The sequence below is a fragment of the Synchiropus splendidus genome, chromosome 12, assembly GCF_027744825.2.
Source record: "Synchiropus splendidus isolate RoL2022-P1 chromosome 12, RoL_Sspl_1.0, whole genome shotgun sequence".
Taxonomy (NCBI): domain Eukaryota; kingdom Metazoa; phylum Chordata; class Actinopteri; order Syngnathiformes; family Callionymidae; genus Synchiropus; species Synchiropus splendidus.
Window position 1 is genome coordinate 1,950,638 of NC_071345.1, and position 27,852 is coordinate 1,978,489.

General features: G+C 57.0%; 5 protein-coding genes across 15 annotated transcripts; 3 read left to right on the forward strand and 2 right to left on the reverse strand.

Moving 5' to 3' along the window:
- The first annotated feature begins 418 nt into the window (after positions 1 to 418).
- LOC128768808 (galectin-8-like) lies at positions 419 to 3,097 on the forward strand. 2 transcript variants are annotated; one of them, XR_008416284.1, is made up of 10 exons: positions 419 to 822; positions 1,347 to 1,435; positions 1,504 to 1,717; positions 1,775 to 1,894; positions 1,951 to 2,004; positions 2,066 to 2,092; positions 2,152 to 2,240; positions 2,310 to 2,475; positions 2,538 to 2,804; positions 2,844 to 3,096. XR_008416284.1 is itself a non-coding variant. In XM_053881994.1 (9 exons), the coding sequence occupies exons 1-9, from the start codon at positions 784 to 786 to the stop codon at positions 2,685 to 2,687; spliced, it is 948 nt and encodes a 315-aa protein (XP_053737969.1). In that variant the 5' UTR covers positions 419 to 783; the 3' UTR covers positions 2,688 to 3,097. The 2 variants fall into 2 exon arrangements, 1 of the variants encoding a protein (XP_053737969.1); XM_053881994.1 differs by having other exon boundaries at positions 2,538 to 3,097.
- On the reverse strand, positions 2,716 to 7,792 carry LOC128768766 (sorting nexin-14-like). Of its 2 annotated transcripts, none has more exons than XM_053881914.1 (27): positions 7,425 to 7,792; positions 7,215 to 7,341; positions 7,091 to 7,155; positions 6,937 to 7,015; positions 6,717 to 6,760; positions 6,569 to 6,656; positions 6,425 to 6,509; positions 6,201 to 6,357; positions 6,054 to 6,129; positions 5,942 to 5,986; positions 5,792 to 5,872; positions 5,618 to 5,732; positions 5,394 to 5,549; positions 5,211 to 5,335; positions 5,067 to 5,125; positions 4,876 to 4,999; positions 4,642 to 4,816; positions 4,499 to 4,582; positions 4,340 to 4,440; positions 4,143 to 4,254; positions 4,031 to 4,071; positions 3,851 to 3,970; positions 3,632 to 3,746; positions 3,397 to 3,561; positions 3,240 to 3,335; positions 3,075 to 3,166; positions 2,716 to 3,016 (listed from the first exon to the last, which is right to left on the reverse strand). In XM_053881914.1, the coding sequence occupies exons 1-27, from the start codon at positions 7,532 to 7,534 to the stop codon at positions 2,903 to 2,905; spliced, it is 2,751 nt and encodes a 916-aa protein (XP_053737889.1). In that variant the 5' UTR covers positions 7,535 to 7,792; the 3' UTR covers positions 2,716 to 2,902. The 2 variants fall into 2 exon arrangements, with proteins under 2 accessions (XP_053737889.1, XP_053737888.1); XM_053881913.1 differs by having other exon boundaries at positions 7,091 to 7,158.
- Positions 7,793 to 7,995: 203 nt separating this feature from the next.
- On the reverse strand, positions 7,996 to 14,609 carry LOC128768772 (heterogeneous nuclear ribonucleoprotein Q-like). Of its 5 annotated transcripts, none has more exons than XM_053881923.1 (11): positions 14,440 to 14,609; positions 11,479 to 11,620; positions 11,291 to 11,409; positions 11,002 to 11,223; positions 10,758 to 10,934; positions 10,560 to 10,695; positions 10,285 to 10,490; positions 10,071 to 10,220; positions 9,884 to 10,005; positions 9,511 to 9,800; positions 7,996 to 8,397 (listed from the first exon to the last, which is right to left on the reverse strand). In XM_053881923.1, the coding sequence occupies exons 2-11, from the start codon at positions 11,618 to 11,620 to the stop codon at positions 8,267 to 8,269; spliced, it is 1,695 nt and encodes a 564-aa protein (XP_053737898.1). In that variant the 5' UTR covers positions 14,440 to 14,609; the 3' UTR covers positions 7,996 to 8,266. The 5 variants fall into 5 exon arrangements, with proteins under 5 accessions (XP_053737898.1, XP_053737896.1, XP_053737897.1 ...); XM_053881921.1 differs by having other exon boundaries at positions 7,996 to 8,400; positions 14,440 to 14,608; XM_053881922.1 differs by having other exon boundaries at positions 9,419 to 9,800; positions 14,440 to 14,608.
- bub1 (BUB1 mitotic checkpoint serine/threonine kinase) lies at positions 13,607 to 21,522 on the forward strand. 4 transcript variants are annotated; one of them, XM_053881888.1, is made up of 25 exons: positions 13,607 to 14,144; positions 14,298 to 14,834; positions 15,043 to 15,102; positions 15,183 to 15,318; positions 15,386 to 15,582; positions 16,593 to 16,633; positions 16,694 to 16,758; positions 17,139 to 17,188; positions 17,263 to 17,438; positions 17,530 to 17,654; positions 17,744 to 17,808; positions 17,891 to 17,928; positions 18,002 to 18,121; positions 18,197 to 18,274; positions 18,342 to 18,426; positions 18,505 to 18,592; positions 18,652 to 18,826; positions 18,899 to 18,962; positions 19,043 to 20,076; positions 20,149 to 20,249; positions 20,313 to 20,474; positions 20,538 to 20,695; positions 20,764 to 20,941; positions 20,999 to 21,105; positions 21,178 to 21,522. In XM_053881888.1, exons 2-25 carry the CDS (start codon positions 14,812 to 14,814, stop codon positions 21,368 to 21,370), a joined length of 3,519 nt encoding a protein of 1,172 aa, XP_053737863.1. In that variant the 5' UTR covers positions 13,607 to 14,144; positions 14,298 to 14,811; the 3' UTR covers positions 21,371 to 21,522. The 4 variants fall into 4 exon arrangements, with proteins under 4 accessions (XP_053737863.1, XP_053737862.1, XP_053737865.1 ...); XM_053881887.1 differs by having other exon boundaries at positions 13,607 to 14,834; XM_053881890.1 differs by having other exon boundaries at positions 13,608 to 14,834; positions 17,530 to 17,633; positions 21,178 to 21,521.
- Positions 21,523 to 21,784: 262 nt separating this feature from the next.
- Positions 21,785 to 27,757, forward strand: pex7 (peroxisomal biogenesis factor 7). Of its 2 annotated transcripts, none has more exons than XM_053881993.1 (11): positions 21,785 to 21,866; positions 22,035 to 22,162; positions 22,225 to 22,282; positions 22,354 to 22,504; positions 22,570 to 22,647; positions 22,824 to 22,932; positions 24,658 to 24,764; positions 24,882 to 24,995; positions 26,081 to 26,136; positions 26,821 to 26,920; positions 27,374 to 27,757. In XM_053881993.1, the coding sequence occupies exons 2-11, from the start codon at positions 22,054 to 22,056 to the stop codon at positions 27,437 to 27,439; spliced, it is 948 nt and encodes a 315-aa protein (XP_053737968.1). In that variant the 5' UTR covers positions 21,785 to 21,866; positions 22,035 to 22,053; the 3' UTR covers positions 27,440 to 27,757. The 2 variants fall into 2 exon arrangements, with proteins under 2 accessions (XP_053737968.1, XP_053737967.1); XM_053881992.1 differs by having other exon boundaries at positions 21,797 to 21,866; positions 22,032 to 22,162.
- The last annotated feature ends 95 nt before the right edge of the window (positions 27,758 to 27,852 follow it).

Sequence of the window (27,852 nt, forward strand, 5' to 3'; positions counted from 1 at the left end):
CTGCAGGCCTGCTGAGAATCAAGCACGCCACCTCTGCTCAGCCGGAGCAGGAGCTTCGCTGTCAGGACGACAAAATTCAAAGTTTTCCATTGATGTACAGAACCAGAGCGTCAGAATTCCCAGGCCTCGTGTGGCTGCGGGATCGCGTGTCTTAGGGTGATGGTTCGCCCTAACACACGTCTAATTCACATTTGGTCCGTGCGCACGTGCAGATAATGGCCATCAGGTGGCGCAGTACAGGCGGCACTGAACAACCTCACCTCCCGCCTGAGTCGATGTCACTCTGCCCAGCTCGGTTTCTTTTCAGCGCATCCATCCAATCGGAACAAAGGCGTCGTGTTCCCAGCAAGTCTAGGATTGAGTGGAACAAGGGAATACGATTCTCGTTTCCACAGTCAACACATGACGCGTACACCAGGTCAATACTCACACTCATGCTGCAGGGAATCCACGGACGGATTTCTAGGTCTGCAATAGACTGACGTTTAGGTGGGGCGTTCATACGTCATTTCCTTTTTCTTATTCTGCCGCCTGGATTCCCCGGGAGTTGCGGCGCACGTCAGGTGGTTTGCCATTTCCTTCCACGCTCCAGAGACCAGTATCATCTTCTATCTTGCCTCTGAACGAGGGCGGTCCGAGTTGCCTTCCGGTTGGTGACCGACGTTTGTGACGCTGAGACTAACCGAGGTCAGCGTCAGGCTCCTCGGAGTCGCGAGACGTGGTCAGTGACGTCAGCGCGTGAAGTAACGCGGAAGTGAAGAAGTGGAAGTCAAAGTGTCCGAAATGTCGATGGTGAATCCGAAACAGACGATATCGAACCCGGTGAGTCATTGTTGAAGGCAACTTCGACCAAAGCCGGAGCGCGTTAGCTTTGGCGAGCTAAGCCGTTAGCCTCGTGGGCAGTTAGCTTCATGCTACTTCTGCTCCTGCTGATGTCAACACCGTCACGTGGACGCTCGCGCAGCAGGATTTCGGGGGCCGCTGTGCCCAAAAGTTGTTATTCCGGGATCTCCAGTGATGATGATGATGATGATGATGATGATGACATGATGTTGCATGTACGGTCTAACTCTGGCCACTAGATGGAGCAGTGTTGTGTGTGAGAGTGGGCGAGCACTGTCTGTGCTTCATTGAAAAAACACACGATATTACAATGATGAGGATGAGGAGCATGATAATGATGATGAGGAAGATGATGAGGAAGATGATTATGATGATAATAAAGATGATGAGGATGAAGCTGATGGGCAGCAGCCCGTCACCAAACCCAACGCCCCCGGCTGTCACCTGTGACGTCTGACCTCGGGGTCGCCTACCACTCACATCCTTGTCGGACCATCCCGCAGGTGATCCCCTTCTCCTGGACGGTTCTGGGCGGGTTCCAGCCGGGGGAGATGGTCCTGGTGCAGGGTTCAGTCCCGCCCTCCGCTGACAGGTGGGTGGAGGGGCCCGGAGGAGGCGGACCCCCGCACGGCAGGTGCTTCTGACCTTTACTCTGGGCAGGTTCCAGGTGGACTTCCTGTGCGGCAGCAGTGTGAAGCCGCGAGCCGACGTGGCCTTTCACTTCAACCCTAGGTTCGGTTGGCTCTCTCAGTGCATCGTCTGCAACAGCCTGCAGGGGGAGCGCTGGGGCCATGAGGAGATCCTGCACCACATGCCCTTCAAGCCAGGGGGCGCCTTTGAGCTGGCCATTCTGGTCCAGAAGGACACGTACAAGGTGAGTGAGTGGGAAGCTTCCGCCGAGACGCCGCTCACTTCCTGCTGCCACCTGTAGGTGGCGGTGAACGGCACTCACCTGCTAGAGTACCGACACCGGCTGGGCCTGGAGCGGGTCGACACGCTCGCCATCTCGGGTAAAGTCAATGTGGACGCCATCGCTGTTCTCCCGTCTTTGGTGAGTCACGTGGCCGGGCGCCACCAAACATGAGCTGACGTGTGAATGTTTCACAGACTGGCTCTGAACCCCCGGGCCCTGGCTCCGGTCCTGGGTCCCAACCTTCCAACGTAAGTCCTGCCGCGGCAGCGGTGGTGAGTGAAGTGAGTCACGTGTGTCTTTGCTGTGCAGACGCTGGCGCCTCCATGCGGTGACTGGGTGAGTCGACCTGCCGGAGCCCGTGAGCTGGGTTCTGAAGGTCCCGTCTCTCTCTCCAGAAAGTTCCCTTCAGAGCCGAGCTGCCCGACGGACTCAGCGCGGGTCGCAGCATCACCATCAGGGGGCGCACGACCGATGGCGCCCAGAGGTGGGTCCACAGCAGCGGCTGAGGAGTGCCGTTGGCTTCACGCCGCTCGTGTGTGTGTGTGTGTTGCAGTGTGTGTGTGAACCTGCGGGTCTCGGGCAGCTCGGACATCGCTCTGCATCTGAACCCGCGACTGGACAGACGGCTGTTTGTGCGGAACTCCTTCCTATCGGAGTGTTGGGGCTCAGAGGAGACGCAGCTGGACGCCTTCCCCTTCAGAGCCGGACACTACTTTGAGGTACCAGACCCCCCGGGCCCCTGCGCTCCCTCCAGGCCCTGCTGACGGCTGCTGTTTCGCAGATGATCGTGCTGTGCGAGCAGCAGCGCTTCCGAGTGGCCGTGAACGGGTCGCACCAGTTCTGCTACAAGCACCGGGTCCAGGACCTGAGCCGGGTGACCCTGCTGGAGATCACCCAGGACCTGACCCTGGAGGAGGTGCGGCTGCAGTGAGAGCCGGACCCCACAGAACCACAGCCTCGCCACTCTCACGTCCCTTTATTGAGGAGTATGATGATGGTGAAGATTAAGATGAGGATGATGAAGATGAGGACGATGATGATTAAGATGGTGGTGATGAAGATGAGGACGACGATGATGATGATGAAGAGAACGCTGGAAGCCGAACTCACCACTCTTGCGTCTCTTTATTGATAAATGTAAATAAATCACATTCTCCTGGCTCCTGGTTCAGACGGGTCACGTGGGTCAGACAGGTCTGATGGGGGGCTCAGCTCTGGAAACAGCTCCTGCACGGCGATGTCCAGCAGGAGGTAACTCATCTGAGGAGGCAGAGGCAGCGTCAGAAGTGGGCGCCACCTGTGGCTGACGCTGGCTCACCTGCTTGTTGAGGAGCGGCTGCTGCAGCCCCTCAAACACCAGCCGGACGCCCTTCTGGACCGAGTCCTCCCCGACCAGCCTGCTCAGCAGGTCTGCGGCACACAGGAGCGTCAGAGAACCAGCCAGTGTCGGCCCCGACAGCCGGGGGCCCGGCACCCCACCGACCTGGTAAGAAGCGCCGCATCTCCTGCAAGGTCCGCTGGGCCCGGGCGCGCCTGTCCTCTGGGGTCCGCTCTCCGGGGGCCTCACAGAAGACAGCGTCTGAGGATCCAAAGAGCCCATGAAGCAGGAGCAGCGGGTGATTGGGGGTGGGGGTCGTGACCTCTGAGCTGGGTGATGAGGGAGAGCAGCCGGTGCTCCTGCAGGACCTGCTCCAGCTTGCTCTGCATCCGCTGCTCCAGGTAGCCTTCCAAGGTCCTCTTGAAGAGGATCCTGCCGGCGCACAGGAAGTGGTGCAGCCAGTCGGGCATGTGGAAGACGACGCGGCCTGTGAGGACCAACAAGTGCAGTGGCACATGCAGCTCCCACACGGCTTCCTCCGCCAGACAGAGTCTCACCCGCAAACATCATGTAGTCATAGAGTCCGCTCAGAGACAGCTGAGGCTCCGTCTCCTGCCGGGCCGCGGGATCAGTGGGCGGCGCCCTGTCGCTCCTGAAGAGCTGGTGCAGGAGCTGGAAGAAGGTGTGTGTGTGTGTGTGTGTGTGTGTGGTGTCAGGACCCCAGCAGCCCGGCCCTGACCCTGCTCCCTGGGTCCGTTGGTCCCAGACCCACTCACCTTCTTGTCGTACTGGACCGACGGACTCAGAACCACCAACTCAGGCCGACTTGGTTTGGGCTTAGGAGAGTCGCAGGAGCTGAAGAAGTTCTGGATGAAGGGTTCCAAGTTCTGACCACGCTGCAGACAGTCAACATCATCAGTGCGGACCCTGGGGGCCCCTCACTCGCCCGGCCTCACCTCCTTGACCAGCCTCCCGGGCACGGACTTGAAAATCTTGCCTGGGGAGACAGAGAGGGAGGTGGTGAGGTGACATGGCGGCGCGGCTCACTGGGCCACGGCAGCATGGTACCAAGGTTGACATCCGGCAGGATCCGCTCCAGGAACTGGGAGCCCAGGCTGTGAGGGGACAGGAAGTCTGCCAGCAGCTGAGAGGAGCTGAGTTCTGGGTGCTGGAGCAGCTTCTGCACACACACACACACACACACACACACACACAAGCGTCCGCGTTGGTCGCTCTCTCCTGAAGCTGCTCCCCAGGCCACACACCTGCAGGTACTCTTCAAACTCCTCCCTCTTGGAGGCCAGGAACTCCAGGTTCTTGGGCCCCAGGATCCTCTTGGAGGGCAGCTGCGCGTCAGGGAAGACGCCTGCAGAGAGAGCGGCAGCTGCAGGGCGCCGTGCGGCGGCAGGAAGTGCCACACCTACCGTGGAACTCCGTCAGCTTGGACTCCAGCACATAGAACTCCAGGTAGCGGCGGTAGACGGGCCAGCTCTCGCTCTCCTGACCCCCTGAGGGGAGACAGGTCAGGTGACCGGCGCCGCCTGGCGGGCCCCGCCTCCCCACTCACCCTGCGTGTGATCGTTCCGCTCCACGTAGACGCAGAAGACGGGCGTCTTGTCTTCGCAGACCTCGACGTAGGGAATGTTGACGATCCAGGCCGCCAGGTTCCGGGGAGTAGCAGGGGGGGCGGTGGGCTCGGCGGCATGGATGTCGTCCTCCAGCACCACGGCGGCCTCTTCCACCTGCCCAGAGGACGAGCCATCAGCCGCCAACAGGGGGCGCTGAGCACGCGGCGACCCACCGTGTCGTCGTCCGGCTCGCCGGACGGCAGGAGCGCCCCCTCCAGGGCGCCGCTGCGGAACACCCCTTTGATCCTGCTGCCAATCCGGCTGATCCCAGACGACTCGCCGCGCCTGCTGGCGTTTCTGTCACGGCAACAACCCGAGCGGACTCAGCGGAGTGCTGGGCGGAGTGCTGGGCGCCAACACCCACCTGCTGACGCGGCAGTTTCTGCCCGCCGACTCGGATCCTCTCAGCAGGTGACGGAAGTACTGAAACACACCGCATCCGACTTGGTGAGGACACTTGGCCGGTCCCCACAAGGAGAGCGAGACCAGCGTGAGTGTGTGGCCTCACCTCATCGCTGTGGCAGAACATGGGAGTGAAGACTTGCTCCAGGAGGGAACAGATGTGCTCGTGAGCTTGGAAGAGGCTGGTGGAGGTCTGGAGCTTCAGCACCGATGCCGGCGGACCTGCACAGACTGGACACACACACGCAGCAGGTCCAGGTCCAGCTCCGCCGCCGCGTCTCAGTCCTACCCAGGCGGATGTCTTCCACCACGTCCGGGTCCAGCTGGATCTTGTCTGGACTCTGCTCCAGACAGTAGGTGGCGTAGATGTGCCGCAGCTCGCGGTGCAGCCGCTGCAGCTCCCAGTCCTGCAGCTCAGGTCTCAGGATCTGGTCGTTGAACTCCTCTGCGGAGACAGCCAAGCGAGGCTACTGAATCTGGACCAGTTCCGCGGCTGGGTCGCTCTGCTCTCACCCAGAGCCAGGCAGAACTGGAGCACCTGCACGGCGCCTTCCTGCTTCAGGAAGTTCATGAAGCGGAACAGCAGGTCCTGCTGCTGCCGGATCTCCTTCAGCTCCACCTGCAGCACCTGGAGGAGCGGCAGCGCTCAGCGGGCTGGATCAGGCACCAGAACCCGGCCACACTCACCGAAGACCTGTTGCTGCTGAGGTGGGCGTATCTGTGCAGGAAGGAGACCGGAGGAGAAGGAGGTCCCGGGGCTGGGTCGGGCTGCAAAGACACCAGAGCTGTGGAGAGGAGCCGCAGCCGGAGAGGAGCCAAGGCCCTGCCACCACTCACCGGTGTGTCATCCACAAACAGCAGCACCATCAGGTTGACCGTGTCCTGGGGAGCGAGCAGAGCTGTGTTAGAGACGCCGGCCTCTGTCATGACGGCGAGGTTCCACACTTACCGGGTCGGCGAGGAAGTCCATGGTGGGCAGGAAGACGGAGCCGGCCATCACCTCTCGCAGGAGCAGAGCCAGCGAGCTGGTGAGAGGAGGCCACGGGTGAGACCGGACCCCCAGAGCAGGCTGGGACGCTGCCGAAGCAGGACTCACCGGCACTGGCTGTAGTCGGGCGGCATCACCAGGGGGAAGAGCATCTGCACCAGTGCCCGCAGGTAGCGCAGCTCCTGTCTGCGGCTGCGCAGAGCCACGTGCAGCTGGGCACCGTACTGGTCCAGAGCAGCCTGCTGCAGCTGCTCCGGGTTCCTCACTGGACCCAGCACATCACCGTGGTCAGAGCGCAGACAGCCACACACACACGTCTCACTCTAACACACCCCGGTCCCGGGACCTGGCCAGAACCTCCAGGTGCTTCATCGCTGCTTTCATCACCTTCTCAGTGACCACAGTCAGAAGGTCCACCTGCAGAGGGAGAGAGGTCCCTTGAGGACACAGGTAGGACGCAGACCCCGCCTCCTCACCTTCTGAGCTCGACGCAGCAGCACAGATGCGAAGAACCGAAAGGTCTCCCTGAGTTGGTCCACACAAGCCTCATCGTCCGTGATGTCTCTGAGAGGTCACAGGTCAATGCTGCCAGCCCAAGTTGCTGAGTCGCTGCGTGTAACTCACCGGTACCACGGGTACACAAAGTTCTCCAGGACTAGCTCAAACACCTGCAGACCAGGTGAGGGTGAGACAGGTCACAGGGTGAGACATGTCACAAGGTGAGACAGATCACAGGGAGAGACAGGTCAGAGGGGGAGACAGATCACAGCGTGAGACAGATCACAGCATGAGACAGATCACAGGGTGAGACAGATCACAGGGTGAGACAGGGCCTGCTCTTTACCTCTGCTATTGACCCGTCCACCTGGGAGGGCACCTTCAGGTCCAGCCAGGGCTGATGGTTCTCCAGGCGCAGCGTGGACCTGCAGACAGGACATGAGGCGGAGACGCTCCACTTCTCTCTGACACCGAACCTCCAGCACTTCCCCGCCACTTACCGATGTCGCCCGCATCGGACCTTCCCACAAACGGCACAACCCAGAGGAGACAGCTCCGGCGCCCCCTGCTGGACGCAAGGAACAGGTCAGCGCGACGACCTGCCAGGGAAAGCCTACCTCAGACCTTGGTCCTGACTCTGGCTCTGCCGGGGAACATGAGGTTCGGCACCAGCGTGTCGGGTCCGATGGAGCAGTAGAAAGTGACGACACCGGCCACAAACGACCAGAACAACATCAGGACGTGAAGGTAGCTGCGGAGACGGCGCTTCCATCAGTTCCACGACGCTTCAAACACAGGGAGGGCGACGTCAGCGACCTCTAGCGGCGGGCTCACCTGTGCAGGAGCAGCGTGACTCCCGCAAGCGACAGCAGCAGGAAGCAGAACAGCGGGTACTGGCGTCCGAGCTCACGCGCAGCCCGCATCGAGCTTCTCGGCCCCGCCATCTGGGACGGAGCGGTTCCGCTAATCCTCACCAAACCCGCTCAGCGCAGCGGGAGGGGAGCGCGCTCGCGCCAAGTGGCACCGGCGATACCGCGGGGACGCGGGCTCGGTCCGGCAGCCGCGCAGCTTCACACGACACCACTTGGGTCTGACTCGCTGAAGGACTCCAACATTCACTTCCTGTTTGAAGACTGCGCGACGCCAGCTCAGCAGCCATTCCCTGAGGCGTCGACCGACGTCACTTCCGCTCAGCCGGCTTACCTGAGGAACAGGAATCAGCGTGACGTTCATGACGTCAGTACCATCCCGCCGATCCCAGGGCCACAGGTCCAGTTCCGACTCATGGAGACCACACTCCAGGTACTTTGTAAAATAATTTAGTTTTATTAAAGACTTTGAAAAACAAGTCCAGAAAAGGTTCCGGGCCTGGACGGGTCAAACATAAACATGTTGGTCAGATCCAGACCAAACAAGCACCAGGTCACATGACACGCTGACAAACCGCTGGCATCAGTTTACACACATTTCACACCGGTGACATGACCCGCGTCAGCGGATTCTTCCCGATGGTCGTTCCTCCGGTGGGCGCCACACGCCGCTCCTGCTGAGTGGAGGTGTGGGGCAGGGGGCGGAGTCAAGTCTCTGGCAGCGGCGAGTCGTGAACTCTGAGGTAGCCCGGAGCCTCTCAGTGGGGACCACGGCGAGGAGGCAGCTTTAAGAACCCGGAGTTAGAGTCACAGTGTCGGAACCGGTCTTACCATCCGGCCGTCGGTCCGTCGGTCTGTCCGTCCACCTGCAGCCAGCGACGCCAGACGGGCTTGGCTCTTCACGGAGATGTGTTGGGACCAGTGGGGACCCCCTGCCCCTGCTAGCCAGGTAACAGAAGAAGCAGTTAGAAACCAGGTGGCCACCGAGCGTCATCACACACATCAGCACAGCGACGGCGAGCGACATGCACGAGCAGATCTGGACCAGCAGGGATGGGGTGGAGAGGGGAGGGAGGAGGTGCGAGGGGGCGTGGCTGTAGCGACAAGCAGGTGAGCATGCGGGGTTAGTGAGCACCAGTGACGAGTCCAAGTGTCGGATGACTAGGGCTGGAGTCATGGCGGTGATGTCACAGACAGCGTGACCGCATGCACGGCGGCGGCGCCACAGCGAGGCCGACTTCGGCAAACCTTGGTCCTACTTCCTCCTCAAGGAGCTTTTAATTTGAAGGAATTTGAAAGAGCATTTGCCGAAACATGAATGTGCAACACAGTGTTGTGGTTTTTCGTACACGAGTGTGTGCGTTTATTAGAGCAGACAAACAGCAGATACAAGCCAGAAGGTAGAAGCCAGAGTGGACTGAGGTTCCTCTTGCCAACAAAAGAACACGGCCATACAAAAGTCCAAATGGTCCTGGCTGTGGAATACAAGTGTCGTTTCTTCACACCGGCATGACGCCAAAGTTCGGGCACAAAATCTAAAGGGGGATTTAAAATGTGAGGCAGGGTCTTAAAAACGAGCTGCTGGAGTGTGTGAGTCCAAGCCAGTATTAAAATATGTACAAGAGTGTGTGCCGCCGCTCCGCTCAGCCAATCAGATCAAGTCTCTACATCAAGACACAAAAAAAAAAAAAAAAAAAAAAAAAAGAGAGAAAAGGAGGAGGAGCTAGGGGTTCACTTCCACTGCTGCCCAAAAGAATCCTGATAAAACTCCTGGCTCTCAGATTTGTACCCAGAATAGTTGCCGGAATGATCGGCGCCCTGCAGCGGCTGCTGAGCGATGGGCTGAGAGCCCCAGTTCTGATTATTGGTTTGCCGGCGCTTGGAATCTGGCTGGTTGTACCCGTCAGCTTTGCGCTTTCCTCCTACATTTCCACCGCGGCCGCCCCGAACACCACGTACCCCTCCTCGCCCTCGCGGTGGCATGCCTCCTCTGGCTCCCCGGCCTCCTCGGACCGCTCCCGGAACGCCACGCTGAGGGAAGCTGGCTCTACCTCGAGGCACTCCGGCACCGCCGCGTCCCCGGGCTGGTGAAGCTCCGCCACGAGTCCCTCTGCCGCCGCGCCCCCTGCTGGAGGTCTGGAAGTCATCGTAGCCGTAGTACGGGTCTTCGTAACCGCCGCGGTAGTTGTGGTAGTCGTAGCCGTAATAGTCATAGTAATCCTCGTAGCCGTAGTAGTCTGGCGCATAGGAGGAGTAGCCGCCGCGGTTGGCACCTCGACCCCGCCCTCGGCCCGGCGGCGGCATGTGCGAGGAGGGGGCGTAGTAGTAGTAGTCGTCATACCTGAGGAAGACAGGAGAGAAGACATGGCTGAGTGGGAGGAGAAGGGGTGGGGGCGGGCACCCAGGACACGGCGGCCGCCTCACATCTGGGTCTTGGCGGCCTGGCGCTGAGCCTTGCGCTCCTTCCTCTTCTGGTCTGGAGGCTTGGCGAATACGATCTCGATGGCTTCGCCTTCCAGCTCCGCCCCGTTCATCTCCTCCAGCGCCTGCCAGCCCACATTCAATCAGCTGGGTTCCCGCAGCTTGGGAGGCTGGCCCGGGCGCCGCATACCTTCACGGCGCTGTCGCGCTCCTCGAAGTGGACGAAGGCATAGTCCTTCAGCTTCTTCACTCGCTCCAGCTTGCCAAACTGACTGAAGCTTTTCTCCAGCAGCTCCTCGCTCACGCCGTTGGCCAGATTCCGCACAAACAGCACCTTCACCTGCAGGGTCAGAGGGCGCACCACGCTAGACCAGCCACCTAAGGCAGGGACAGGCTCAGCCTACCTTTGCCATGACCTCCGGATCAGGATCCTCGATGGGGTCGGCCCACTCCACCGTCACGATGTTGCCCCACACTTTCACCTTCCCGCTCATCAGGCGCCGCCGAGCCTGCGCCGCCGTCTTGTGGTCTTCATACTCCAGGAAGCAGAAGCCGCGGTTCTTCTTCTTGTCGTCCGGTTGGTGGTAGAGGATGACGTCGCTGAGGCCCTCTGCGGGGCGACACGGAGTTGAGGCCGGGGGCCAGGGCGGAGCCAAGGCCGGGGGTTAGACAGACCCACCTGTGACTTTGGCAAACTCCTCCACGATCTGTTCCTTGGTCTTGCTTTTGGGGATGGAGCCCACAAACAGTCGGTTGTTGGCGACAGATATACAGACGCCAATGTGTTTGCCGGGTCGGATCTCGTGGTTGTTACACTGCAGAGAAAGAGCAGTCAACAACCCTGGTGGGCCGGGCTGGTGTGGCTCACGGGACTCACCAGCTGGACGGCCTCCTGCGCCGCGTCTTTCGTGCAGAAGGTGACGAAGGCGTAGCCGCGGTTCAGGCCACTCAGAGGGTCCATCATCAGTCGCAGGTCCCATATGGGCCCGGCCTTCTCAAAGAGGGGAACCAGTTCGTCTTCAAACAAGTCACGAGGAATCTTCCCAATGAAGATCTGAGGAACATCTGCGTTAGGGACAGACCAGCACGACCGACCGAGCGCTCCACCTGCCGGCCAGTACCTCCGTGCCAAGTGTGGGCTGGACTCCAGAGTAGACCGTGTCAGGTGGGGGACCGCCGTACTTCCTCTGTCCGGTGGTCACGTCCAGTGTGTACCTGGTTCTGTCCAGCAGCTCCCTGATCTTGGCTTCGTCCGGTCCTTTGGTGGAGTCGGTGACTTTGGTGCCCTGCTTCTCTCTCTGTCGGTACGTCTTCATCACGCCACACAGGAAGGCACTTTTGTTCTGGGCCAGGCAGAGAGACGTTTGAGAGCCACGGCGCGGGGCGTGACAGGCGACCTGCAACGCTCACCTGCACATGGGAGAGGTCGCTCTCTTTGAACTGGAGCAGAACCTGCAGCGCGCCCTCCTCGTTGAACTCCTTTAAGGCTTCCAGCGCCCGTTCATCCAGGTCACTGTGAGAGACCAGACCTGCAGAAGATAACCGGAGGGTGAAAAGCCCCGATGCCTCTGCGGGTGGCGGCAGAGGGTCCTACTCACCAGCCAGGTAGAGTTCATCCAGCTTCTCCGCCACCGTCTGGCCCAGGCCGGCCTCCAGCAGAGCAGCGAAGTGTTCAGAACGGCTGGCCGCCGTGTCCATGGGCTCCTCCGTGCCGTTTCCGTTCACATGCTCCGTTGCCATCTGCGACACACTCATGGTTAATGCAAGAACACCATCTCCATGAATGACCATTCATTCACATCCTATTTCCACAGTGACAGTCAACTGCTCAGAGACGCAGTGGGCTGACTCCAACCCACAAATAAAGCGGTCTGTCAGGTGACCAACACGGGAGGGTTCGACGAGGCGTGAAGCAGTAGATCTCAACACAACAAATGATGATGAGAGCGACCCCAGTGATGCAGAGGACAGAAGACTTTAGTAACGCCTAACTCCTCCATTGAACCGCTGGGCTCTCGATACAGAAGCTGGTGGCTCCAACATGTCCAACAGAACATACTCGGCGTGAGGTTTATCATTAGCAGCACAATAGCAAAATCTCTGGTGAATTGTTGTTGCCTTACTGCCCATCCCCAGGGTCCCTAATAAAAACCAAAAACAGGCAAGGAAATACGATGCTGCCTCAAAGTGACTCGCAGTCAGTTATCAACAGCAATTAGACTTGTTCCACCACATAAGGTGCGTAGAGAAGAGAGTGTAGAGAAGATTCAAAAAAGTGAATCATGAATCCTGACAACAGGGAGCTGAGATACAGCAACATTTTGAACAGCTTTGTCGGCCACACCAACAGGTGTCTGCCAGGCAAACCCCCAGACACTTGATGGCAAAACTAGAGGTAAAAAAAGGTTGCTTGGTGCAAGGCAGCAACTATAGCGACTACCATACTGTTGGACGCCGGAGTTTTTTTAATGAAGCATTTGATATCATTACTCCAAAAGGTTGTAGCTTGAGAATAGTTGGAGACAAAGTCATATGCTCCAATATTGGCCCATTTCACGGTACCTGTCAAGTACTCACTCGCAGTAGCACCCAATACCTAGTACACTGTTCCGTGGCTGTATCCTGCAGATTCAGTGCACTACAGGTTTTAACGGGGCTGTCAACTCTACTGAAAACGAGGGCGGTCACCGGCTCCACACTTGCCTATTCTCATATGACAAATACACTCTGGCCCTCGCTCCGCTTGAAATCAGCCAATGAAGAGTGACGTTAGAATGTTATTCACAATTTACTGTGATCCACCCGTGTATCTGCCCTGAGGAGATTACACACGGTGACTGTAAGAGTTTACACAAAATAGTGATGGGAATGTAGCAACTTGCATAATTCACATCGAGGAATGGAAAATGTGTAAACTGCAATAAGCCATTCAATTGTCTATCAACCCTTTAAATACAGGCTTCACTGAACACTAATGCATTAGGTTCAAAATATGCGTCAAAAATTGTCTCATACAAGTAGACTGACACTGTTCCACCTAGATATTCTTGACGTCAAATTAGTTGTTCTGGCTAAAATGAACAACAGACGTTTCTGTGCCACCCCTCCATCCCTATTTCACTCAATGTATATGCACATTTTGACCAACCACGAGTGAAAAAGAAACACTAGCCAGTTCCAGTACTCTCAGCAGCTGGACCTACTACATGGTGTATATGGCGGTGACCATGCGTGTGCGGTGGTGTCAGATGCTTGGGAGTCCAGTGTGGGTACCCACCCGCGTCTCTGTGCCCTCGCACTGAATCCAGGCCGCACTGAAAGCATTTCACATTGCCAATACCTCCACCACGTTCGGGACACGACAACCTACCACTATGTGCTACATGTGGAGCGATCAGAGCCACTGTGGCTTCTGCAGCACTTTCTGTTTCAGCAAATGATTCTCAGAATCTGAGTTGGCCACATGCATCCGCCTCTGTTCTGGTCTCTGTTATGCTCCCACTAGTACAGCACAGCTGCCCTCGTGTCCTCAGCCAGTGAGGAAGTTTTCAATCTTAGTCATTCCAAAACATTCATATGAACACTTCCATATATGCTGTTCAAATTGAAGTCAGGCAGAAATGCAAGAACGCTGCTTGTCGTAACTTTGCGACTACTTTCTGCGTTTGTCCTTGCTTCTGGATTCCAGCAGCAACGCCCGTGTAGGTGGACCACAACACACACTTGCTTGGTTTGATACTGACCATCTGTTAGTGTTCTGCACGCACGTGTGTGTTGGACAGCACATGCCTCCTGTCAGTGTCCTGTGTGCAGTCGACATGCAGGAGGGTGCCAAGTCTTGAACCTTTCATGTTGCTTCCAATAAAAGACGTTTCACTATAAAATGACTCAAAAGCGGACAAGACAAGGCGGAGCCCACAAGATATGGAAGTAGTTAAAGCACCAACAAGTTGGAGCAAATCGCAGTCAAGCCACGCCGTTCAATTACTAGTACTTCAAGTCTCCTCAACACACGGAATAAGCGGTGGAAAGGGAATGAACGAGCACATCTAACATCTCAATCGGACCTCAACAGATACGTGTTTGTTTTGAATCCGAGTCCAACAGTTTAAAAGAAAGATGGCAACAACATCCGTCCTAAATCAGGACGTCTCGAAGCTTTCGTCCAAACGGACGCATCGACCACTAAACATTCCGCGCAACCTCGCTCATCGGCGCCGCTGCTGATCTAAACAGAACTCTGCAACTACAGTTCCCAGTAAAGGTAGATGTACTTTCTCAAAATACCCATGATGCTAGCAGCAGCATGCCGCTAGCGGCTAACGCTAGCATGAGTGCTCACAGCCCCTGTTAACCGAGCCTGCCGCGCAGTCAGATCGGCGGAACAATAACGTTCGCTAAATTGTTTTGGACGAAGGACGCAGTATGGACGGATGACACTTCTGGCAGATGCAACCCTCGCCTTCTCCACCACGGGCCCATTCCCTTCACAAACGCCGGCTCGCCGAGTGGATGCCATGTTAGCGCCGGAGCCGCACGGGCTGCGACAAGGTTCCTACCTTGGCTCGTTAAAAGTGAGTTCACGTCGAGGGTCGTCCGTGGCGATGGTGATCCTGGACGCGGGGTCTGAACCTCAGGCGTGGACGGAGTCGTCAGTACCGACCCAGCTCAACCGCTTCTCTCCCGGAAAAACAAAATGGCTGAGGCCTCGGGGTGAGGGGTTTCCCTGCGACGCGTGAACGGGCCCGTGGACGTACTTCCGGGGCGGAGCCTCCTCTCAACCTCAGTGCTGTTGCCGAGCGCCAATTTTGAATTGGGCGGAAGTAACTCGGCTAGAAGCTAACACACGCACACTGCGGCTGTTTCGACGATGCCAGAATAACGATCCTTTTCCAGGGATTAGTAAGACACACAGGCCGCTCGTCGACGTCATGGACGTGACTGCGCATTTACGGTGAGTGGAAAAACAATGCATCCAGCGGGCCAGGAGAGTCTTAGAGGCTCAGACGAGGTCGTCGAGTTTCAACGATGTTACCGTCGACTCGGTCACTTTACTGGCGCTCGTCTTTTCTTCATCTTGCGCCAGTCGTGCTGTCGCCTAAATCGACACCCCTTCGGTTGAGGCGGCCTCACCTTAGAAACTCCTCACCCTCTGGTTGCAGGCATTTTGAAGGCTCCTTGAGTTCCTACACAGGAGATGACCCGTTGGCTCTGTGGGACAGGTGAGTCCCGGCAGAGTGACTGTGTTTTTTCTTTCCCTCTTCTGTGTGAGTCATGGTGCGACTGTGCCACCTGATCTCAGGTTTGTGGAGTACCTGGAGAAGAAGCCCACCGAGCAGGGAGGCATGTGGCAGGTGTTTGACCGCTTGGTGGAGAGGTTCTTGAACGTCGAGCAATACGCTAACGACATCAGATTTGTCAACTACTGCATCAGATGTGTAAATATCTTGGACCCAGGCTTCTCTCATGTGAAGGCAAAGAGCCTAACTCATGTTTGGTCTTCAGGCCAGTTACTACGCTGAGCCCGCAGTGCTCTTCAGCCACGTATTCAGTCGTGGCGTTGGAACCAGAACGGCGTCCTTCTACTTGGCCTGGGCCCAGGACCTGGAACGGAAGGGCCTGAGGGAGCAGGCAGATGTTGTGTACAAGAAAGCCATGGAAAACCAGGCCCAGCCAGCAGAGACCCTGCTTCAGGAGTACCGGTATTTGGCAGCCACACACTCTCACACACACATTGGAGATCGGTCGGCAAATCGATGGCGGAAGGGAGCTGCATTGCAGTCACTCTACCACCCTGTTGTATGAGAAGAGAGCGAGAGAGAGCTGAGCCAAAAGCCAAATCTCTCAAATCACGGCCAGCTGGGAGGAGACAGAGGGGTGGACCTCGGACCAGGTGGAGGGATGAGATCTCCTCTCTGGCCTGGGAGCGTCTCGGTACCCCCCAGTCAGAACTGGTGGATGTTGCTCAGGAGAAGGGCGTTTGGCACCACCTTCTGAAGCTGCTGCTGCCCCCACGACCTGACAGTGGAGAAGCGGATGGACGGACGGACGGACGGACACACACACACACGTTTGTTTTGCTACTTTTGTGCAGACCTCACATGGCCATCGCCCTTTACCCAGCCTCTCACTCACCCTTTACTTAACCATCCAAAACAAATGGCTCACCATAACCAGGACTCTGAACTAAACGGAAACCCAGTTATTCTAAGCTACTTTTATCCTCTAACACTTGTGAGGACAGGCCAAAATGTCCTCACCAGAAAGTGGCTTGTCGAGACTTGGTACTCTCAAGTATGGCAAAACACGCCCACTCACACATGCACAGAGCTGCAGCTTTATTTTTATTTTTTTTAACGGAGAGACTTTCTGTTTTGTTTTTTTTTTTTTGTTTTTTTTTTTTTTTACTCTTCTGGCCCTCAGGAGCATGACTTCAAAAGTACTGTAGTTGCATGTATTATTTCTATTTTGTCTACTGCACTGGGTTCCTACCATAGGCCACCACACGTTTCTGGCCATTCGGCTCTCTGTAGAGAGGCTTGAGTTTCCACACTAGTTCCAGCTCGGTGAATTCAGAACCAACATCAGATCTTCCACACAGTCAGAGAGCACATGTATGTCCATTGTAGTCGTAAGTTCTGAGCATGTCAGTGAAGGGAGCGCATGTCGTCCTCATAGCTCTTTCACGTGTGTTTATCCTTTTCATCCGCAGCATGTTTGAAGGCAGAGCACGGGTCCAGACCGCACTTCCAGGTGAGAGCTTTGACAGTTCTCTGCTTCAGGATTCCTCATTCATGATGTGTGCTGCTTTAGCAGGTCGGAACCCGTTACAGAACTCTCAGCTCCACAACCAGAGGGTCGTGCTCAGAGAGCCGCGGGTAGGTGCAAGTCAGACCTGAGCTCAGTCAGACCTGAGCTTGAGCAAATGTTTACTTGGCGTGCAGACAGCTGTAGACCTGCTGAACTCCTCAGTTGGGCGTGAACAACCTCAAATCTCTGACCCCGGTGTTGACCGTCTGTGGCGTCTGCATTTCCAGGGCTCATCACTGCGATAACAGTGTGGATCCTTGGTGAATCCTAATGTCCCTGGCACTTGTATTTAACTGAAACTCATTTGTGATTCAAATGTTGTTCAGCGGAATCATCGTGTCACGTTACTCGGAGTCATGTGACACAAGGAGTTGTTGAAGAGCCTTTTAAGATTGGCTGGTGCCAATGTTTGCGCTCTCTCTTTTAAAAAAAACTCCTGTATTTTCAGGCCCCTGCCGAGCTTCCCTCCAAACCTGCAACCGTTCGAACCATAATCATGTGAGTCCAGTCTTGTAGCATTTGACTTTGTAGACCAAGGTGAAGACAAATGGCTGGGTTCTGTGCCTCCACAGCACCTCCCGCTCAGAGATGCTCCCGGCCATCTCTGGCGCCAGCTCTCAGACGGTGTCGGCGTATTCGGCCCCTGGACTGGACTGCGATGGTTCTGAACTTAGTTTTGAGGAAGTCCGGGCCAAGTGTTACTTCAGCAAGATCCAGGAGCAGAGAAAGAAGGAAGAGCGAGAGAATGGTCAGTAGATGTGCTGTGGACTCGCCAGGAGGTCAGACCTCCCAGGTGGTCCACCTTCACCTCCTCTAACCCAGACTCAACCCTGCTGCAGGAGAGCGGCTGGTCCAGCAGGCGGAGCTGGCTGTCAGGCAGCTCCAGTCTCAGCTGCAGGAGGTGCAGCATCAGCTGGACACCTGTCCAGATTCAGCCCCAACAGTGAGTTTGACAGCGGAGAAGGTGACCACCTGCGGCCTGATTCTGCCCCAGCTATCAAGGGCAAAGGTCAGCCCAGGTGTAGCTTCTGAGCTCTCACTGTTGTGTTGCAGGCTAATGTGGTCGCCGGGTCAGGTCTCAGACCCGCCCAGGGTCTTCTACTGCCTGGTGCCAGCCAGTGAGTATTCACTCTGCCTGAGCTCCTCCTGTCCTGTACTGTACTGCACTGCCATGACCGTGTCCGTGCCTTGTGTCGACAGCTGCGACTCGTCTCCGGACCTGGACGAGAACCTGAACGGTCAGTGCTCCTTCTGCTGGAGGGCTCACCTGTTAGCCTGTGTGTTTAGTGACAGCCGTGCTCTGGCTCCCAGTGTCCCAGGATGGAGCTGCCAACCTGTCTCACGTCACCCCCAACACCTCCTTTGGATTTGCCGGGGCCACGCCCTCCAGAGTTCTGCCGTCCCCCACGGTCAACACCCGAGAAGCTCTGGGTGAGAAGTGACATCCGGTGGGCTGCTGCTCTCCTGCCTGTCGCTCATGCGCGGTGTCTTTTCTCTCCCTTCCAGACTTGATCATGGACATGTTTCAGGCGCCGACATTGCTGAGCGACACCTTCAACAGCTCCTCCCTCCTCCCAGCATGTGGTGAGTGCGGCCTTCCCTTTCTGTGGCCCCAGCTCGCTCTCCCCTCACGCTCCTTCTGCTTCTGAAGGTCCCGCTGGTGCAGCGCTCACTCAGCCAGCTGCTGCCAAACCATTCACCATCTTTCAGGACGAGGAGGACAAGGAGAATGCAGGGTGAAGCCACACATCTCCATGCGGTCTCTGGCTCAAAGCTGTGGTCCAGAGTCAAACTGACTGATGTTTCCTGGTCAGAGCTGAAGCAGCTGCCTGTGCGAACAGCAGGAGCAGGAGCAGCAAAGTTCTGGCACCGATCCCTGTGAGCAGACCAGGAGGCACCACTGTGAGTGATGAAGCCGTTTCATGTGCTGGTGGAAATCTTCATCGCTTCCTGTGTGTCAGGTGACTTCCTCAGATCTGACCTCAGAGGAGACCACGTGGGGGGCTGGCTACAACTCGCTGCACTCGCTGGCGCCATGTCCCAACAGCACCAGTGATTTTGCCATGGGGCCGGAGTTGATGTCCACGCCCTTCACACACAAGACCCCGGTCAATGCCGTGCTCCACACCGCCACAGGTATGTCTCCTCTGACACCCCCTCCCACACACTACACAACCTCATCACCGTCACGTGCTTCCTTCCCGGCAGACACCAACAGTTGCATTGACGGTGCGTATGGTGCCTTCACCCGGCGACCATCCAGGAAACTCAGGTGTGTTGCTCTTCCTCCTCCTCCTCTTCCTCCTCCTCCTCCTCCTGCTCTCACTGTTTGATAACCATCTGCACAAACAGTCCAATCATAGAGCAGAGTCCGGTGGACGACTGGTTTGGTGTCTCAGGTCCAGGTCAGCAGGTCCAGATGGCTGACACCCTGGGGACCATTGTGGCGGAAGGTTCCACTCCTCACTACTTGGTAGCCTCGTCCCTCAATATGGCTCCTCCTCCAGCTCTGCTGTCCTTCAGAGAGCAAACTCTTGGAACGTGCGAGTCCTCCAGGACGGCTGGGTCCAGCTGGGAGGTCTACACCAGCCCCCAATGTCTCCCTGGCAACCAAGTTCACCCTCTGCCAGAGTCATCCTTCTGTCCAGGGAGCAAAAGCGTGGCCACCAAGGAGGACCAGGAAAGATCAACAACCAGTCCGCATCCTGTTGGACACAGCTCACAGAGCCACTTGAAGCCAGCCTGGCCCTTAGTCAGCAGAGACCCTGAGATGCTGCGCCATGAGCCAGACTGTCTGGCAGAGTGTGCCCACGTGCCCATGAGCCTGGCTCTGAAGTCTGGCCCGTGTGCCGACGTACCCATGAGCCCGGCTCAGAAGTCTCTCTCCTGTGCCCACGTGCCCATGAGCCCGGCTCAGAAGTCTGGCCCGTGTGCCGACGTACCCATGAGCCCGGCTCAGAGGTCTCTCACGTGTGCCGACGTGCCCATGAGCCCGGCTCAGAGGTCTGGCCAGTGTGCCGACGTGCCCATGAGCCCTGCTCAGAGGTCTGGCCAGTGTGTCGACGTGCCCATGAGCCCTGCTCAGAGGTCTGGCCAGTGTGTCGACGTGCCCATGAGCCCGGCTCAGAGGTCTGGCCAGTGTGTCGACGTGCCCATGAGCCCGGCTCAGAGGTCTCTCACGTGTGCCTACGTGCCCATCAATCCGATGCAGCAGGGCCGCTCTGTGAGAGATCCATCTGCAGCTCACCTCGTGCAGGATCCCTGGGACAGTCAGCTGATCTCCGACCTTCTGGCTGCCATGAAGCCACCTCTCTCTGCTCACCCACACTGTGTCACCTGGAGTCGCAACATCCCTAATATTAAACCCAAGATGACCATCAGCATTGGTGAGAGTCTGACGTGAGCCGCCGACCCGGTTCTTCCAGCACGTTCTGATGCACAAGCCGTCTCCCGGGCAGGATCGGTGTCGCTGTGCGTCGACTGCATTTTGGGAGAAGGAGCCTTCGCTAAAGTGTTCCAGGCCACGGACCTTATGACTTCTCAGAAGATGGTTCTGAAAGTGAGTGACCTTGGGTCTGGATTCATTCAGGTCATCCATGTGACGGTGTCTCACACCATGCAGGTCCAGAAGCCTGCCAACCCCTGGGAGTTCTACATCCAGACCCAGCTGGACGCCCGTCTGCTGGCGCCAGAGCGCCACCTGTTCGCTCGCATGAGTGCTGCCCACATGTTTGACAATGGCAGCGTGCTTCTGGGCGACCTGCACAACTGTGGCACGCTACTGGTACGCACGGCTCTGGCGGGGTGTTCGGGAGTCACGTGACTAACCAGCGTGTGTGGCCTGCAGGACGCCATCAACCTCTACAGGTCCACAAGTGACCGAGTCATGGCGCAGCCGCTCGTCCTCTACTTCACTTGCTGTATCCTGAGCACTCTGGAGACTCTACACCGAGGAGGCATCGTCCACGCCGACGTGAAGCCAGACAACTTTCTGTTGGGTCAGAGGTCAGTCTGGCCCACACAAGCGCCTGCAGGTGCTGCAGCGTTGCTGTAACTTGTTTGTCTTGTCTTAGGTTCTTGGACAACCAGTGTTTGGACCCCGAGAACCTGGACCATGGTCTGGTCCTGATAGACTTTGGTCAAAGCATTGACCTGCGGCTGTTTCCAGCAGGAACCGCCTTCACTGCAAAGTGCGAGACATCAGGCTTCCAGTGCACAGAGATGCTGAGTGGTCGTCCGTGGAACTATCAGGTCTGTCTGAGCATGTGGGCTCCTGTGCCCCTTCTCACTCCTCACCGTGTCTTTCAGACGGACCTGTTTGGCATCGCAGGCACTGTCTTCTGTCTGCTGTTTGGTACCTACATGAAAGTGGTCCAGGATGGCGGTGTCTGGAGGACCAACGCCACCTTCAGAAGGTGAGCTGCTGACGTGCGCACGGCTGGAGGCAGGTTCAAGAGAGCACTGTGTTTGTTCCTGTGTGCCTCCAGGATTCCTCACAGTGAGCTGTGGCTGGACCTGTTCCACACCCTGCTCAACGTTCCCGACTGCAACTCTCTGCCGAGTCTCGGTCGACTACACACTCGGGTGGCAACGGTCTTGAAGATGCACTACGCTTCCAGGCTTCCCTCCCTGAAGAACCGTCTGGTGGTTCTGCTGCTGGAGGGGCGGCGACGGCGATGACGCACCGGCACCAAAATCTCTACCAAGATTGTTTTACGGAGAAGTCAAACACTTGTTTGTTAATAAACTTGACTTGTGAACGTCTGAGCAGGATCAGTTCGGGTGACCACTGGCATGGAATAGATCACAGCTCCAGAAAGGTGGTGACAATGGGACTGTGATGGTAACGGAGGGGGTGGTCGTCCGTGCTGCCACAAGTCCCTGTCGTGGGTGTCTCCTGGTGTGATGCGCTCGCTGGACTTGGATCAGGAGATTTCTCCAACCATGAGGTCTCAGCACAGCAAACTGAAACCGTCCACTTCCCCCACTGTGGGATAAATAAAGTACATAATCATTCAATCCATCTCATGAATGGAAGGAAGGCTGGTGCTGTTGCGTCGCCGCACTCACAGGGGCGGTAGAGAGGCTGAAAGAAGACGACGAAGAAGAAGACCACGGAAGTTCGTGTGTGTGGACTTCGACATGGCGTCAGACTTCTCGTTTCGCTGACCGACAGGTAAGTCACTCTTTACCCCCGGCTGACGTGATGTGCCGCTCGGAGCTGGGTCACTGTCCATCTTTCCATCTTACGGTGCGACATGAAGACGACGTTGCGTCACGGCTGTAGAGAAGACTTGGAAGCCAATAACGAGCGTATGCAAACAAAAGTTTCAATGACCAGCAGGTGGCGCCGGAGAGCTGCCATGACGCGCGTCTTCCACGCCGCTGGTCTCCATGGTTACGCGGTGGAAGCGTCTCCCTTCTCCGCCAACCGAGTGGCCTGCGCTGCAGCGCAGAACTTCGGACTCTCAGGTGAGAGCTAATGCGACCCGCGGAGGCCGCCAAGTTCACGCCGCGTTGTCTGCCCTTCCAAGGTGGAGGAGCGCTGATGCTGCTGGAGCCGACCAACACCGGAGTCGCGCTGGTCCACAGGTGCGCTTCGGACGCTCAGTGACGTCGGCGCAGACACGTTTCACCAGTGTGCTCACGTGTGTGTGTGTCAGCTGGAGCTGGAGCGACGCGCTCTTCGACGTCTGCTGGAGCGAGACTCACCAACATGTCCTCGTAGCTGCAGCAGGAGATGGGAGTTTGCAGCTGTGGGATTCCACCTGTGGCGATGCTCCTCTCGCAGTGGTGAAGGAACACGCCACAGAGGTAGGTACAGAGCCAACACACGCCGCTCCACAGCGCCACCTACTCACGCGGCTCTGACATGCCAGGTGTGCTCAGTGGACTGGAGCCAAGCTCGAGGGGAGAACCTGCTGGTGTCGGGCTCCTGGGATCAAACTGCTAAAGTGGTGAGGATCCCCGTCTGCAGCTTCTCCGTCCAGGTGTGGACTCCAGACCTGACTCTGTGTGTGTGTGTGTGTGTGTGTGTGTGTGTGTGTGTGTGTGTGTGTGTGTGTGTGTGTGTGTGTGTGTGTGTGTGTGTGTGTGTGTGTGTGTGTGTGTGTGTGTGTGTGTGGTTCCTCAGTGGGACGCTCAGCTGGCTCGCTCTCTGGTCACGCTGCGGGGTCACGAAGGGGTCATTTACAGCACCGTCTGGTCGCCTCACATCCCAGGATGCTTTGCCTCAACCTCAGGTGCGTTGAGAGTCTCGCACTTCCGGGGATGTTCATAGTGGTGACCCTTGCTCGGACCTTCCTACCAAATCCAAGCGTCCACGTGAGTGCAGGGCAGCACGCAGCCTCCAGGGGGCGACAGGCACAGATGTTTTGCAACCAGACGCTCCTGCAGCAGCTGTGTGTGTGTTAGTGTGTGTGTGTTGAGTCCACCTCCATCCATCAGGAATTATGAGTTCAGAGATAACAGTCAGCAGATAATGAAGAACAAACTGGTGCAGGTCACTGAAAACACACCTTATCAGTTGTCTCTGGTTCAGCCATGGAACAAAGCCATAACTGACGGTTGACAGTCTCTCTCTCACACACACACACACACACACACACACACAGATGTTTGTATTGTCATCCCTGTGGGGACATTGTGAGGTTTCTCCTGGCCATCACCCCTCCCCCAGCCTCTCCCCCTGAACATGTGGCTCACCTGCACCTGACTGGAACCCAGTTAGTTTGAAGTCTCAAATTGAGGTTTGGACCTGTGGGGACTAGCAAAAGGTCCTCACGAGGACAGTGTGTTGACAGGGATTGGTCCCCACGAGGCAGTATAAACTAGCGCATACGCACACACTGGGGAGCTGCTGCGTGGACTGGGGTCAGGTGTTGTGTTGGCGAGGAGGTTGGAAAGCAAGGCTGGCCTCCGCTGGTCCACAGTGACCTGTGTCCTCTGGCTGCGTGGAGCGGCCATATTGAACCGTCAAACCAGTGTTCCTTCTACTCTGGATGCCGTGGGCCAGGTTTGGTCGTCATGGCGACATCAACACCGAGGCCCTCCCACCCACAGTGGAGCCCATTTGCCACAGACGCCTCTGCCTTGCTTTGGTGACCTGTTCAACATGTGTGTGTGAGTGTGTGCCTGCCGTGGGGGAATTCAGCGCCTCCTTCTGGTCGTGTTTTTGAGAACACGGCAGGAAGGCACGCGCAGAGCGATGATGTCAGAGTCATGAGGAGAGGAGATAAGGAGCATCCGTAGCTTTTGAATCCGGAGGCTCTCGGTGTTGAGCTTCCAGGCGACGCTGGGTGAGCAGGGATTAATCTGACGCCTCGCTCTCGCCTCCTGGTGGTTTCTAATCTCCAGCCCCTCGTCATTCACACCTAGCTGACACTGATCCATCATCCGGTTGGCAGAGACCCGGGACGCCTCCTCCTCCTTTTACTTCCTCCTCCACCTCTCCTCCTCCTCTTCCTCTTCCTCCTCCTCCTTCTCCTCCTCCTCCGCCTCCTCTTCCTCCTGCTCCTCTTCCACCTCTTCTTCCTCCTCCTCCTTCCCCTCTCCTCCTCCTCCTCTTCCTCTTCCTCCTCCTCCTTCTCCTTCTCCTCCTTCACCTCCTCCTCTTCCTCCACCTCTTCTTCCTCGTTCTCCTCCCCCTTCTTCTGGGTCTCTCACACTGACGCTGCACTGGATCTGGTCCTTCTCCATGGCTCTGTCCGACCTTTGACCCCGGCTTGGTTTGACACGTGAGTGTTTGTGTGATGAAGCTGATCTCTGCTGACTGGACCTGAGTGTCGCAGAGTGTTGGCAGGCTGTCAACACACACACACACACACACACACCGGTCTGGGAGCGCTTCCAGAGTCAAATACACCAAAGTGAGCATCTGGAGACCGACCTCACATACACTCACACACACAGACACGGACAGGAGGGTCACTTCTCTGGGCTCAGGTCGTGTGTGGTTTTGTTCTCAGGTGATGGGACTCTCAGAGTTTGGGATGTCAGAGCGGCTGCATGTCGGGTGGCTGTCCCAGCTCACCAGGGTGAAGTCCTGAGCTGTGACTGGTGCAAATATGACCAGGTGATATCAAACACAAGTGTGTGTGTGTGTTTGTGTGAGTGTCCGTCCTGGTTCAGGTTAGCCTGAGGTTCCACAAGGACATGATCATCATCCTTGTGTGTGTGTGTGTGTTCACAGAATCTGGTTGCCACTGGCTCGGTGGACTGCAGCGTGTGTGTCTGGGACCTACGTAACGCCCGCAAGCCTGTCGCTTCATTGTTGGGCCACACCTACGCTGTCCGGAGGGTCAAGGTACACACACAAGCCTCTCTCGCTGCCCTTGTGAGGACCTCCCCTGGCCATGGCCCTTTCCCCAGCCTCTCACCTGGACCAGACTGGAATCACATAGAAGTTTTCATCCTCAAATTGAGGCTTGGTTTGAAGAGGACCGGCAGAAATGTCCCCACAAGGATGGGGAAACAGTCACACACACACAGATGCAGCATCATGTCTGAAGCGCTGTGATTTGCTCTGATGGCATCAAACTGGAAATGCAAATGAAGCAAACAAGACACAAAACAACAGCGTGTTGCGGGGGGGAGGAGCATGTTTCGCCATACTTGGGTGGACCAAGTCTTCACAAGTCTTCACAGTCTTGTGAGGACATTTTGGTCTGTCCTCACAGAGTCCTGGGTCAGGTGAGAGGCAGGGGAAAGGGTAATGGCCAGGAGAGGAGGTGCGCCACTGTGTGTGCTCCTGTACTTCCTGTACTTCTGTCTTTGTGAGAGCCTGCATGAGTTTATAACCAACAGAGTGAGGACATGTTGGCACTTTGTTGAGCCTCAGTTTGGGGGTTAAAACTACAAAACAGCTGAGTCATTATAGCTGGGCTCCACTGTGGTTCAGAATGTGGCGTTTCACAGCCAAAACTGAACATGAAAGAGTCTTGTCTTGTTTATTTTACAAGGTAATAGCGGAAACTACCTGCGTAATACGGAGCGTCTGGATTGGTCCACGTTGCTCTCCAGCCGGGATCAAGTCCGCGGCCAGAACCCGCCTGGCCCGTGTTCACGCCGGACACACTTGGTCTGGAGACGGCGTCCGGTGTGAAACCGCCTAATGTTGAGATGGTTCGGTTGAGAGGGAGAGGCCGGGGAAAGGGTGAGGGGTCAATGACGGTCCTCACTCAGATAGAAGGACAGGAACACGTGTGTGTGAGTGCTAATCGAAGGCACATTTGGTCTCAGCATTTTCACCCACGTCTCAGCACTTTCACTAATGAGTCGACAGGTCTTCATCATCCTCACCGTCGTCCTGATCACAGGGTGTTTGCATCCACGGATGATGACGTCATCACCATCAGACTGTGGAGCTCATGATGCTTCTTCTCTCCACAGTTCTCACCCTTCTGTAAAACACTGCTGGCCAGCTGCTCCTACGACTTCACCGTCCGGTACGTCTCACACACACACCACACACGCGTCCTGGCCATCGCCCTTTCCCCGGCCGCTCCCTCTAAACACATGGCTCTGGACCAGACTGGAGCCAAGCGAGTTTGAACTTTGAAGCCTCAGAGTGAGGCTGCACCTAGTTGGGACCGGCAGCAATGTGCCCACAAGGTTTTAAAAAAGATGCAAGTACAGGACCTCCCTCCCTCCTCTCTCGCGCCCCCCCCACACACACAGAGACGCAGACTTGGGCCTGGGTCCAGGTCCAATCAGACTAATGAAACCTCTGCTGTGATGGAGGCCCTGACGCAGCAAACGCTGCTCCACAAATGTCATTAAATCATTTCAGTGAGAAGTGCAGCTACTGGTAGACACACACACACACGTTTGTTTGGCTCTCCTTGTGGGGACCGCTCCTGGCCATCGCCCTTTTCCCAGCCTCCCCCTGAACACATGGTTAGTTTGAACCCTCAAACCTGGTCCACATGTGCGCTGACCTCTCCCAAAACAGCCATAACTCATTGTGTGTGTGGTCCTGGTCTAGCTATACTTGTGGGGCCCTCATGGAATTGTAGGGCCATTTTGCTGACCCCCACAAGCCTCAGTTTGAGGGTGAAGCTGACAGGCTGGGGAAAGGGCCGCGGCCAGAGGAGGAGGTCCCCACTGAGATGGAAGATGGTGTCTTCCAGGTTCTGGGACGTGAGTTTGGACCCGCCGCTGCAGCAGGTGCAGCAACATCACTCGGAGTTCGTTTTCGGTCTGGACTTCAACCTGCACATCCAGAACCAGGTAGGTGGCAGCAGACCACCAGCAGGGGGCGGAGCTCCACCCCACCCAAATGGGAGTGTCCGGTTTCGTGTGCAGGACTCGAAACCAAACACTCAGCAAATATTATGGTCCGACTCACACACCTGAGCCACCTGCCGTCACCATGGCAACGCACCTTCATCACACATGGAGAGGAAGCACAAATAGACCAGCATTAATTGGACCTCCAGTCCAACACAGACTCTGTTGACTCTGTGGCGACGGCATGACGTCACATGACCACGGGGCTCATGTGGTCCACTCGGTTTGACCCGACTGGAGTGTGAGTGACAGCGCGAGCCAGAGCAGCCGCGCGTGTCCAGGAGGCACGTGGCGTGCAGCGCCCGCAGCGTGGGCGCTTTCTTCTCGCCGCCGCCGTCTGAAGGTTCTGCTCTTTCATGCTGCTGCCTTCACGGCCTTGTCTTGTCTCCGCAGGTGGTGGACTGTTCCTGGGACCAGACGGTGAAAATCTACACGCCGGCGTGTCTCACGCCGCCGTAGCCCGCTCGCACTCCATGGTTTCATAAAGGCGTGCTGCTCGCCGCCGCTTCCTGCCTGTTTTCCATCTCAGCGTTGGAACTTGTGAACCGGCAGCTCCGCCTCCACAGATTACTGCGTCTAATCTCTGTGAGCGGCAGCCGCAGGAAGAATGCCTCCCCCCCACCCCCTGCACCCCCCTCCCCGGCCGGGTCTTAATCTCCTCGCCTCTTCTGTCTCAGCGTGTTAATTGGAAGCTAATGGACTGAGCTGGATGTGGGCGGAGCCTGTCCCTCGTGGCCCCGAGATGATGTGGTGATGAAATATTTCAATTAAAATGTTGTGGAGGTTGTTAACACGGCTGTTAATGAGTGGGGGGAGGGGGGTGGCTGGTGAAGAGGGAGGGGGAGCACAGGCAACAGGACCAGGAGCGGGAC

Excerpts from the sequence above, each read along its gene's own strand:
- LOC128768808 (XM_053881994.1), top strand. The coding sequence starts at position 784 with ATGTCGATGGTGAATCCGAAACAGACGATATCGAACCCG. Across the intron at positions 2,005-2,065 it reads CTGGGTCCCAACCTTCCAAC|ACGCTGGCGCCTCCATGCGG; the intron begins GTAAGTCCTGCC and ends TTTGCTGTGCAG. Across the intron at positions 2,241-2,309 it reads ACGACCGATGGCGCCCAGAG|TGTGTGTGTGAACCTGCGGG; the intron begins GTGGGTCCACAG and ends TGTGTGTTGCAG.
- LOC128768766 (XM_053881913.1), bottom strand. The coding sequence starts at position 7,534 with ATGGCGGGGCCGAGAAGCTCGATGCGGGCTGCGCGTGAGCTCGGACGC. Across the intron at positions 4,441-4,498 it reads CAAGCTGACGGAGTTCCACG|GCGTCTTCCCTGACGCGCAG; the intron begins GTAGGTGTGGCA and ends CTCTCTCTGCAG. Across the intron at positions 3,562-3,631 it reads TGACTACATGATGTTTGCGG|GCCGCGTCGTCTTCCACATG; the intron begins GTGAGACTCTGT and ends TGGTCCTCACAG.
- LOC128768772 (XM_053881919.1), bottom strand. The coding sequence starts at position 11,635 with ATGAGTGTGTCGCAGATGGCAACGGAGCATGTGAACGGAAACGGCACG. Across the intron at positions 10,006-10,070 it reads AGCGCGACAGCGCCGTGAAG|GCGCTGGAGGAGATGAACGG; the intron begins GTATGCGGCGCC and ends GTGGGCTGGCAG. Across the intron at positions 9,801-9,883 it reads CAGGCCGCCAAGACCCAGAT|GTATGACGACTACTACTACT; the intron begins GTGAGGCGGCCG and ends TGTCTTCCTCAG.
- bub1 (XM_053881887.1), top strand. The coding sequence starts at position 14,812 with ATGGACGTGACTGCGCATTTACG. Across the intron at positions 20,696-20,763 it reads AACTTTCTGTTGGGTCAGAG|GTTCTTGGACAACCAGTGTT; the intron begins GTCAGTCTGGCC and ends GTCTTGTCTTAG. Across the intron at positions 21,106-21,177 it reads ACCAACGCCACCTTCAGAAG|GATTCCTCACAGTGAGCTGT; the intron begins GTGAGCTGCTGA and ends GTGTGCCTCCAG.
- pex7 (XM_053881993.1), top strand. The coding sequence starts at position 22,054 with ATGACGCGCGTCTTCCACGCCGCTGGTCTCCATGGTTACGCGGTGGAA. Across the intron at positions 22,648-22,823 it reads GGGATCAAACTGCTAAAGTG|TGGGACGCTCAGCTGGCTCG; the intron begins GTGAGGATCCCC and ends GTGGTTCCTCAG. Across the intron at positions 24,996-26,080 it reads ACGCTGTCCGGAGGGTCAAG|TTCTCACCCTTCTGTAAAAC; the intron begins GTACACACACAA and ends TTCTCTCCACAG.